Source organism: Dermacentor albipictus, chromosome 2 (genome assembly GCF_038994185.2).
Source record: "Dermacentor albipictus isolate Rhodes 1998 colony chromosome 2, USDA_Dalb.pri_finalv2, whole genome shotgun sequence".
NCBI lineage: Eukaryota > Metazoa > Arthropoda > Arachnida > Ixodida > Ixodidae > Dermacentor > Dermacentor albipictus.
Window position 1 is genome coordinate 183,368,755 of NC_091822.1, and position 12,221 is coordinate 183,380,975.

Genomic DNA, 12,221 nt, shown 5'->3' on the forward strand with positions numbered 1-12,221 from the left:
GACTTGCCAGCTCAACTCATGCCATGTCATTGTCTCTTGCCTTAATTAATTATTCTCGCCAAGTTGGCACGTCAACATTCCTCACCAAAATGCCCCAACCGAAAAATCTTCTGACCCAGGCTGAATTCAAGGAGCACAAATGAAAGCGTGCTGAAGCAGCAAACACGACAATGCACATCTTGGTTCACTCAGACCCCACCAGCTCGGCACGCATCGGCACCTCGTGTTGCAATCATTTGTGCAACACTTCGCATTGTGTAGGTGCCGGCTACAGTTAAGTCTGCCAAGTTTTTTAGAGACATTGGGTTGTATGTTTTCCTGGTTATCGCATTTTCCTGACATTTTTTTCCAGAACGTATTAACAAGGTTCTGCTGTATGTGTTCCTGGGTGAACACCTACATTTTTAGTTATGAAAGCTCACCTCAGTGGTTTCGATGGTATTCTGGTGCTGGGCACATGGTCCCATGTTCAATTCCTGACCATACCGACCACATTCCATTGGGTGCACAATGCAAGAATGTTCAAGTACAGAGCTTTAGGTGCTCGTTAAGGAATTCCATGTTCAATATTAATCTGGAGCTTCTTACTGTGGCATCTCTCATGGCCTCTGCAGTTGTTTAAGCATTAAACCTGATCAGTCAAATCAATCATCTGTAGTTATGACTAAACAAAGCTGTCTATTTGTAAACTATCTATAAAAAATAGAGATAGCTGTAAGAATGCCTATTGAATAACATTGTTTGCACACACATATCTTTTTCCTGCAGGTAAACATGACCAAGAAGAAAAGAAAAACATGCTCCTGAGCCTCTTCAGCAAACTTCCAGAAGTAAACCAAAATGTCACAGTGTTCCTGATCGATCACATGGTGAAGTGAGTGTGCTTCTCTTTAACTTCTGGCGTTCGTCTCCTCTCTGCTTTGGGTCATGTAGCTTTTAGCACTTTCCTAGTCTTGTAGTGCGAGTAAAGGTTTAGTACTAGTAATGTCCTGTTCACTGGTCCCGGATTACTTGAGACTCCAGATGTGCTGATCACCAACTTGACTGCATGGGCATTATGACTAAGCGTCTGACTGAATTAAGCCATCATTTAATGCTTTTTTAACTAACCTCAAGAAGCATGTGGACCATCTTGGAGTTACCTGCATAAGTGAAGTGCTCCAGCACATCCATAATACATGTACAGAGGGAGGATAACTTTTTGAAGATTGAGCATACAGTAAACAGGTAACTGAACAATGAAATAGATGAAGGTAGCATAGGCTCTTGATTCTATCATTAGAGAATTTCAACATGCCTGGTATTCTAGTAAATTAAGCGGACAGGGCATTTTAGTGGATGGACGGAGGTGCAAGCATGAGTGGTCTGTAGGATGCATCCACCTGTTGGTGCAGAGCTTAACCAGAAAACTACAGGGCTAATATAGCAGTAACCAAGTGTATTCTACTTTGCTACTGGTGTAAATTTTCTGCAGCAGCATAATCATAAAAGCATTGTCTTATTAAATGTTTCAAATGTTCTGCACTTGATTACAGCAATATTTGTTCCGTGTTTGGCTGTTCGAGCTCTGTGTCACGAAAGTGAAAGTGTTCCCAAAAGGGATCGTTCAGAAATAAAGTTGAAGTTTGTCAATGCGTTGATGCATGCACGTACACTTGCCCACGATCTGGTCAGTCCGTATCTGTATTATTGTCATGCTGTCACCACAGATCGACCAAAGTTCAACCGATGCATGTACGAAATCTTCAACCCCTGGCAACATATAACAGGACCACGATTTTGGAGCGATGCTTTTTTCAGTGCCACCCCTTTTTACACTTTGTCAGTGGTAAGAACGGTGCTCTGCCTGCGTTATCAATGGTATCAGCTTGCCGTGAGCACTGGATAATAAGGGTAGCATATAGAATTGAACGGAACGCATCACTACAATATTGCGGCCCAGAACATGACCGCACTTTCATAGACCGCAGTTTCATAGCCAACTGATGGTGTTTTTGTTTACCATCAGTCATTGTCCTCGTGAGCGCCCACATCGAGGGTGGAGCCGGCTCCACTTATAGAACTTGAAGTCGCCGGGCCATTATGGAACTTATAGACCATTGATGGTGCCATGTATAGATTATGGTGCCACGTAGAGAGCATATATGCTTGCGGTGAAGCTAGCTTCCTGATATCATGGGTTCACGGCCCTGAAATATTTATATCTTGGCCATTGATGAGCCGATATTAAATTTTTTTGTGGCAGAGCGCTCCCTAGAGGACACATAATAACTTCCAGCATATAACCGAAGTTTGCTGTGTGGTCTGGTGAGGGGCCCTTCAAGCACTCCCTGTATGAGGGCCGATCTCAAAGATAAAGCGATACCGGGTCAACCCACGGCGGAGGTGAAGTAGGTTTTAAGTGCTCCCGGTATGTGTGCCAATCCCAAAGATAGTGCATTGTCGAGCCGACCCACGGCGGAGGTGCAGTTCGTCATTTTAAGGGCCCACACAGACAGCTTCACCGGTTATCCTTCTTCACAGAGTGGAAGGACACTGAGTGTTTTATTTAGAGGCAGAGCAAGCAAGCAAACACTTTCTGGAATAACACTTGTCAATTTTAAGTGTTCAAAATAGCCTAGGACGCGTCCAACATTTGGCATTTATTTGTTCCATGGAGGAGGAGGGGGATATAAAGAGAGAAGGCAGGGATGTTAACCAGAAATGTGTCTGGTTGGCTACCCCACTCTGGGGGACGACGGAAGAGAGGGAATAGAAAGATGAGACAGTATTTGCTTCAAAATGCTACGAAATCTGTATTTGGGTACTCCAGATTGCTCCAAAATTAACATTTTTCCTGCTACAAGAAAATGCTGTAAATCTCAATTCATCAGTGGCACCACTGATGTGAACTGCCACCTCCAAGATGAACAAAAATGTTTTCCGTAAGAAAAGACCAGGAAAAGAGTATGAAGAGAAAGGAAGAAAAGCTCATTGTGTTCAAGGGTGCCACTTCCTGCATTGTGGTTTGAAAAGTCAGTGTTACCTAGTTAGGGGTGCACTTCTAGCTTGTCTTATGGTATTAAGCCTTCTGTCTTTTAAAAGCTGCTAAGGGGCCCTTATATTATTCAGTAGGTGTACAAGGCTGATATAATGCAACATGTGCTTTTCATGTATTGTAGTATTTCTTTATTTTATCACCAGCTGATCCTGGTGATAATGTAGACAGAGCACCACTCTGACAAGGCATAAAAATAAAAAGAGTTGCAACACATCTTAGTTTACTTGTGATGAACATTTCTGTAGTATGGTGGCAAAAAAAAAAAATCGTCCTTGTCACTTGGTTGTGCAGCTTGTGTCTTACCAACACATGTGCACTGAGCCTTTCATTCTCGGGATCAGCTGCAATTTTCTTTGGCCTCATATGTACCAGGTTCTGTAAATTATTGCAGCCAGCAGCACCAATAGAAGCCACAATATTGACCAAGTCCTACCAGTTGTTTGCTTGCCTCTTTTGCACCTTCTTATGTATGCATATGTGCTCTCTTTGCTACAGGATCAACTCCAACGAAGCACAGAACAAGATGTCCCTTCACAATTTGGCTACCGTGTTTGGGCCATCCATAATCCGTCCCTGCAGTGGTGCGGTTGGCCAGAGCCCCAGCGACCTCCTCACCACCAGCACCGTCGATGTCATGGCACAGGCTGGTATCCTCTACTTCTTCTTGCGGAGGAGGGCAGCGGGCCTCTCCCTCACCTTAGAGAGTCGAGACGCATCTCCTACCGAAGCATGAAGAAGTGTGAAGTGTGTGTGTGCATTGTTTCCCTAGCATTCTCTTGGCAAGCAAGAACAATGAAAAGCCTGCTTGGCAAAATGCAGCTATGACCACGTCTGTGTTGACAACGAGCCGTCAAGGCAAAAGCCACAAACCTAGTTGCGTTTCACCATAACGCTTTTGGGAACGTCATCTGCTGTGAAGCTGTCGCGTATTGAGCAAGCCTGTGTTGGTCAACTACAGATTTTTTATTTGTGTGTGTGCGTGTTTGTATGTGTGCGTGCGTGCGAGGCTTTGTGTTTTATATAAATGGTGGACACTTGGCAACTTGTACACTCAACTGAGAGTGCATGGCAATGGTGCGGTATGCGCGCCTCTCCAAACAATTGAATACGGCCTTTTGACAATGCACTTGCAATGTGGTGCATGTAAGTGAAGCACTGCAGCTCTGTACAACGCAGGTTTAATCTACTTTACAGTCTGCAGCAGTGTTACTTGAGTGAATAAGGCGAATAGTTTATTGAAGCTTCTTAAGGGAAACGAGGCACTTTAAAAAAAAAAAAGCAGGAGAAAAAGGATCCACAGTGAATGGTCCTTTAGTTGAATCAATGTGACTTGGTTGCCAGCCAGTGAATAATGTATAGTTCTGCCGATTCCCTATACTTTGTACCCTAAGCACTCGCTGCAATATTTGGCCTACAGTGCTGATTCTTCCTGATATAGCCTCCTTCTGGGGACCTGTCCTTGTACTGCTTTGTGGAGTTTTCTTTTTTTTTGTGACATCACCACATAATCCCTTGGTGCCATTCAATCCAGCCACATCAACCAGCAATGGCTGCAACACATCTGTACATCTTTGCCAAAAATTCCAAAGCCACTGCGCCAGTGACTAGATCTGTTGTTGGGCCCCATTATAGGGTGCTCCGTAGCTGACCGGAGTTATGAATGCCATTTGTCTCACTTCTTGTGGCTCTCATTCAACCAGGGTTCTACAGAGAACCCAACAAGTGGCCGGACAACTGACCTAGTCACACATGGAGTGCCTTTGAAACTTTTGACAAAGACACTACCTCTTCTAGCCTAGTGGTAGTGAATTCTACATGGCTAAAGTAAGGAATTAGTGTGTTGTCACTGCAGTCATCATGGCAGTGGCTGTCCAGGCATCTGCAGTGCCTAGTTTGAGCAGCAGCGTAGTGGCACATAAGGCGAGCAATTGTCTTTTTGCTTAAGTGCACAAAGTTTGCTGCTATAACAAAGCACATGTTACTGTGTGGCTGAACCAGCTTTACGGTGTGTCTATTTACCTAGTCTACAATTACTGTTGCTGTTACGTTGAAGTGACTGTGGGCCAACAGCTCTTACCTCTGTTTTATGTACCTAACGTCCGAGCTCTCACTCACTTCGTTCATGTTATGTTTAAGCCAGAACTATTGTGATCTTTGTCAACCTGAGTGTATTTCTGGCATGCTTCTTAGGTTCTTTATGAAACCATCATGTTACTGTTTTAATTGTTCACTTATTTCTTTCATGCATTTCAAACAGATTGTCAGAATTTGTGGACCACGGGCCTTTTTTTTAGATTTCTTTACAGGACAATCTGTGTTTTATAAATGTGCGAACTTTATTATATTGTGTGACAGAACATTTCATTAATGTCGTTTTACACAGGCCTGTTTTGTCATTAGGTTTTCCAGTTCCTTTCAAGGATGAGATGTTTTTGCTGAAACGCTATCTGCTCTGTTTTTTTGTTTGCCTCTGTCTTTTTGGTTCTCCCTTGCTCTGCAGATTATCACAGCTAATTGGGATAGCATTCCAGTAGTGGGACATCCATGCTATAAAATTTCCTAGATACATTTATGGATCAGCCTCTATGTTTACATTTGTGCGAGTGTTTCCTAGGGTCATTGCATTGATAGCTGATGTGCGTAACTGACCAAAATGTGGCTTGTCGACTTCCTTGCTCATTTTAAACAGCACCAAAGCTACGCTTTTGTCTTTCTTAATGTTCCAAGAACTACTGCCAACTTTTAGTAACTGCCTAGTGGAGTATTATTGCTCAGGCCAGGAGTGGTTCTTCCTACAAGAGGTTTTATATTACAAAGGTAATTTCAGATGACAGTGTGGTGTAGCTGAATTATGACTTTGAAGTGCGATAAGTTTGGCTACACCTCACTGCACTTGCAGCATCCCTTATAACAAATATAATGATGCGCCGTTGTATTTTTATTGACAAACAGTATTCATGTGGTTTTTTTTTTCCAGTGGTAGTTCTTATTTCGTTTTTATTCTTTAGTTTTACGACTACTGCCAAATAATACCACCTTGGGTTAAGTAGGATGGTGTGCTGTTTATTGCTTTTAGCATGTAATCGCGCTGCTATCCAATGAAATCATTGTATGCATAACAGCACTAACTATGTTGTGTGTGTGCCCTTTTGCTGTTTGTAAATAACCGGTGTAGAGAGTTTTACACTGACTTTTTGTACATTTGCATGTCTGGCTTGCTCGATGATGTCTCAGGCATCGTACCTTGTATATTTTTCTTTCACTTTTGTACTAGAATTGCGCAGATAGCATGTTCTTGTATGTTTACAATGATGATGTCATGAAAGCAGCAATTACTGTGACATGCTTATGAATGCACACTTGTTATGTTTGGATGTACTGCGTGTATTAGTTTAATCTGACTTTCAAGCACTCTTGTATTATAGTGCTCAGAATGCGAGTTTGTATTCAATATACTACTTTGGAACTGTTTACATATGGCCGTTCACAAGTGCTTCTGTCACAGAGACTACATAAACATCAACAGACTACTACATAAAAATGCCACAGAGTCGCGTCGCGTCTTCTTCATTACCTAAGCAAAGGCAGTGGTATGAAGGCCCTCGACATTTTTATGTCAGATTAAAGGGTGTCGTGTGTCGCTTTAATCTGCTGCCAGATGTATAAGCTGGAATTTTTCTTATAGTAAATGCCATTTAATTTGTAGACGAAGTTACTGCACTTTGTTTCCATGGCAACGAATGAGCAAATTTGTACTTGAAACAAGGCATGGGCATTTCATTGAGGTATGGACATGTCCGCTTGGTTTAGTGTATTATGCTTTGAAGAACTTTTTCGGTAAAATCTCCATTCAATTTTTTTTTTTATTTGCAAGACCCATTAAACGCATAAATCAAATAGGTTTTTTTCTGTATCTTTTTTTAATTTCAACTAAGAACAGCGTGCCATTCTGCACTGAGAAACATCACTGCAGGTGTACCTTGCTTTTGAAGAACCAAGCGTGAATAAAAATCCTGTAGTATGCTTTCACATCATATCTTGGCCACCTTCAACAGCATAGGCGGTGGTTTTGTTCAATATACAGGGCATTCACAAGCAAGTTGCATTGCAGCTTAGTTCAATACAATTTGACAGAGGTCAGTTAGCAGTGAAAGTGGTGAATTACCTCCTTCATTTACAGTTAGGGTGTAGAATGATAATCTGTCGAATTGGGCAGATCAATTGAGAGAAGTGATTACGAGGGGGCCAGCAGTCACGAATTTTAAGTTGGTGCTTGAGCCGTGCCTTTTCCGACATAAAAACAAAAGCAAGAAATAACACAATGTGCCCTGCTTCCAGCTGTTCAGCTCGCATGCAAGAAAAGCCAGCAAGGTTCTCATGATGCCATGATATGAGAGCTTCTCCAGTGCAAACTGTACAGCAACATTAGAATTCAGTCACTTTCTGGAATAGACATTTATTTACCTGTTGAATGCACGATGTGACCTTGCTCTCGCACATATGCTCAAGGTTTGTGCCTTGACTGCCATCTCAATGTTGTGAAAATTTTTGGAAATGTGCACACCTAATTTAAACAGTAGTGTTAGAACTGTAGGGCAAGGCCGAGTGGTCACTTGTCACAAGTTACAAAATTATTATGAACAGAAAAATACAGTGTGGGAATGCAAATGAAGCACTGTGGACATGACTACAGTTATAATGTCAGGTAGTGAATGTTAGCTTAGAAGTAGTCATAAATCATCAACCATCACAACTATTACGAGAGTGGACAAGCACTGAGTTATGAGCATAGTGCAAACATGCGCACTCAGCCACATTCTGATGTGTTGAAAAACTTCAGTGCAACACAGAAAGGACACATTGTGGGAAAATTTGGCGAATAGCATTTTTCAACTAGATTGCAGGAATCCTAATTGCAGAAAAGTATGCATATAAGGAAGCAATAACAGTTGACTGTTTTTAATTGTGGCATGTGGAATAAGCTGGCTGCCATATACGAAAATGATTTCATAAGCAAGAGAGGTTTAAGAAATAATAACCAGAGAGTAATCACTCAGGTGATTTGGATCACTCTTGTAATTCAACATCAAGCATGCTCTTTGTTATTAGGAATGATGTAAGTATAAGTGTGAATACCTGTTTGCATTAGGAATGATCTCCTAGTAAGCTTCTAGATGACAGTTGGTACTTATCACTTTTTTTCCTCATCTTATGTCCTGTCTGTGTTGCACTTAAGATTTACCATATGTCTAGCCAGCTCTCCGACACTCATACGCTTCTGCACTCTGGTGTCCTTGTGTGATTAGAATCAAGTAGATTCTTTGTAGTAATGTGAATGGCCCTACTTCACTCTTTTATTTGCCTTCAGTTTTCTCTTTGTAGGTTAAGCATCAAAGTTGCGGGTCATTTAAGGAACTCATCACACAAGTACACATGATTGCTTTGTGTGACAATTGGGCCGTAATTCGGTACATTCAAGTACATGCATTCAAGTACATGCAAGTGCCTCATGAGAATGTCTCATGAGAGTGCTTTGAAGAACATTCTTCAGGGGACCACACTAGCTCCACGCTCACTTCATTAACAGTTGATCATCACATTTTAGGTTTTATTTGAACCTTGCTGCATTATGTAGCTTTCAGGGACCAGAGTGCAATTTTTAAACTGTGCTTTGCCTAATGTCTTTTCTCTAATAAATTACATTGTTGCCAGTGCAAGCCCAATTTACACTAGTAACAGTACAGTTTGCAAAAGAATTTGTATCTTCAGGGCGTTTTTTTTGTGTTTTTTTGTAGGGAAGATGTCGTAGTGTAGAGGATAAGAGCAAATGTTTCAGGAGTGCTTTTCTAATTAAATATGTGCAGGGACAGAAACTGCTTGACTATGGCCTGATGTCTGATACTAATATGATGTGAAGCACCTCGTCTGTGAGGTTTTCAGTATTTCAAACCTTGTGCATTTCATGCCATCATCCATGACTAGTGTCCGCAATGTATATGTCAAACTGGAAAAGCTGACTCAAATCTGACACAGTGAGGTGGGCTGTATTCCTTTACTTTAAATTGACCTTCTTGCGAGTTCCACTTGCAACACCTCTGTTTGCATCAGAGATGCGGCAGCTCTGTGTGCTTGTGCTTAATCGGACTTTATTACTCTCTCTTAGAGGGCGCCACATAATCTAACCATGTCCTGCCGCAGAAAGTGTTGTGCTGTAGTGATCGTTTGTAAATAGTTCTGACTGTGAAGCGTGCGGTGCGTACATGATGTGGTGATGGGAGTTTTTGTACATATATTCATTAATAAAGCCCATGGACTGTTTATAGTGTATGGCTGCCTTCTGAGTTTAGTATGTACAACTTGTTGTAGCCCTGGGGAGGGTAGCAAATAGTGCTACTCGATTGGGATATAAGCACTCCCTTTTCTAAGAATTCACTTTTTTAATTAGTCATCACATAAGTTAACTGCACGTTTGCTTCTGTGTACGATGCAAAAAGATTCCAAGCACGTCGCTAAATTGTCATTGCTCACAGCATTCCGCTCTGGTCCCATGACAACTACCTCACATCTTTGTAAGTGAGTGCACAGTAGACATTTTAGGACATTATGGGAAAGGAGAGTACATTTCTTGTGGGCAGCTTATCCTAATTCATACTTTTGCAAGTTTATCTCTCTGCAAATTACTAATGCAAAACCTTGCTTGTCAGAACTGCTTCATTTGCATACTTTAGAGCACACTCTATCTACATTGATACCTTGGCGCTATAGAAAGTCAATAAATGATCCAAATAAATATAGTGATTAATTTGAATAGTAACATGGAAGTATTGATGACTACCTGCAAATGCGCAATGTACTTTAATGGAGACTGATTTCTTTTGTATCAGTAAATTACCCTTCTACATTATCAAAAGCACCACTCTTACTACGATAAGACACTTAGTAAGCCAGAAAAAATGCAATAAAATGTGGGTGGCAACGCCTCCTTGAAGTTCCTGCATTAGCTTGGTGTGACGTCATGGATTTTGACAGCGTCTTCTAGGGCCTAGTTGATTCTTTAGCGGTAAAGGTAGACTACGTTGTATTCTAATGGAGCCAAGGATTAAACATGGTGAGTTTCGGGAACTTTTTCTGAGTCAACTCGGCCTAAATGCGACAAAATGCTTTGAAATGCGCGACATTGCAATGACGTACCGGCATTGGGGATTCAGGGCGAAATTCAAAAACAAACTTGGTTACTATTGTGGTTACTAAACAAATGGTTAGTATTGCGAGTGCTGAAGTGCTGGCTGCTGGCATACTCAGGGGGGCCCCAGGGCCCCCCCTCTGAATTTGCCAATGGGTGTGCCTCATAATCAGATTGTGGTCAATGAGATGGATAAGCAGACAGGCAGGTAAGCAGTCAATGAGGTGATAAGGAGTGATAAGGGTTTATACTGGTCGGATCGAGAGCCCAAGCAGATTGAAAAGCCCAAAAAGTCACATGGTCTCTCATGTTATCCCTAGATGACTCAAAGGCGAAAGCCGATGTGCCAAAGCATTAAAGCCGGACACATAACGTACACATCCCCCTTAATTTACATAGTCTACTTCGCTTAGTCATCTCTCTTAATCTGCTAACTCATACTCTTAATCGGATTAATCTGATTCTTTTAGTCATCCTCTTAATTCGTTTACTTATCCGCTTAAATCACCAAGTTATCAATCTTAATTTTGCCTTTAACTTGCCTGATTCATCCACTTAATTCGCTTAGTCATTCATCTTAGTTCGCTTAGTCATTCACTTTATCACACATCTTGATTTCCTTTATCATCCATCTCGCTTGCTTACGGGTACGAGCCATTCATGATGATGATAGTATTCGTAGCTTTCGTGTTTTCGCCCCGTTTCCGCTCAAGGACTTTGAAGGTCGACTGAACGATGAGACATATAAGGCTTTCGCCTTAACAAAACATATATTTAATGAAGCATCTACTGTTATGTCAGTCGCGGTAAGCAATTAACATACGTCGCATCTACGCCAGGTGGGGGGGGGGGGATTATGGGGCTACAGCTACACCCCCAACCCCCACCCCGAAATTTCTTTCTTGCTGTCATGCACCGACGATAAGCACAACCCCCAGCGCCGAAAATCATCCTGGATTTTGTATAGAATGTCTTCTTCACGCTCTAAAAGACATTTCAGCGTGAACATCGCGAACTTGGGCTAGATTTCGTGGCAACGCCCATGCACCTGGAGTCGCATAACGCAAGGAGCCCCATCCGAGCACAGTTTAAAGAGTGTTTTGATGGCGAGCGGGCTCATCGCGGCATCTCGCGGCGACCGCAGAATCTACGCGGCCGCGGAATTTCAATTCCGAAACTTTATGGGTATTAGGTGCTCATAAACTTATGATGCGAAAAGTGCTATAACATTTCCAAAATCGTGCTTTAGATTTTCAATTCCCGATCTTGGTGGGGTTAATGTTCTTATAAACATTTTGACGCTAAAGGTGCATTGACTTTTCTAAAAGCGTACATTGTACCAAACAACGAGGCAAATCAGCACACCATCAGACAAGTTGACAAAGCATGCCACGAGGTCCGATCAGACGAAGCGCTGTAGTAGTTCATTTGTGCTGTCATGTCAGAGAAAAGAATATCAACATTTTTTTTTTTAACCTGCGCCAAAGCATCCATGTCAAGGCAGTAAAGCCAGCAAAAGTAACTACGTTCTTATTTATTTTTTCTACTTTGACTTTTATTCGCGAGGATGCATTGAGCCTCTTCAATTTTCTTGTTCTCGCTACCCGCGGGCTTCCAGAGCCAGCCAGAGCGCATTGTCAGGATTGGGGGCTCAATCCCATCGTCCGTGGCCCTTTGCCAAGATTGGAGTACGGCATGAATTCGAAGGTAGCTGGCCCATGCCGTCGTCCAACTTATTTACGCTGAGATCGTTGATGAAGTGAAGAACTATTTCTCATCGAGAACGAGGAAAAGGGTTTATTTACAGAAATTAAATCAGTCTAACATGACTGCTTGAGAAAAAGAGTATTAGTCCAACAGGACTGCATGAGAGAAGTGACTCAGTCTAACATGACTGCTCAAGAGAAGTGTCCCAGCATTCGCACAACCACAGTTTTTATACACTCGATCCGCCGGTCCTACGACGCGGCGACTGTTCGTTTACTCATCACCAACTCG

The 12,221-nt window shown here is 42.1% G+C and overlaps 1 protein-coding gene across 2 annotated transcripts in view; it reads left to right on the plus strand.

Moving 5' to 3' along the window:
* The window catches only part of RhoGAP1A (Rho GTPase activating protein at 1A), a 172,047-nt gene extending 162,689 nt beyond the window's left edge, over nt 1-9,358 (plus strand). For both annotated transcript variants that reach the window (XM_065454388.1, XM_070534549.1), the window contains exons 22-23: nt 769-874; nt 3,536-9,358. In XM_065454388.1, coding sequence (XP_065310460.1) covers nt 769-874; nt 3,536-3,773 — 344 coding nt within the window. In that variant the 3' untranslated portion in view covers nt 3,774-9,358. The remainder of the gene's footprint in view (nt 1-768; nt 875-3,535) is intronic.
* The last annotated feature ends 2,863 nt before the right edge of the window (nt 9,359-12,221 follow it).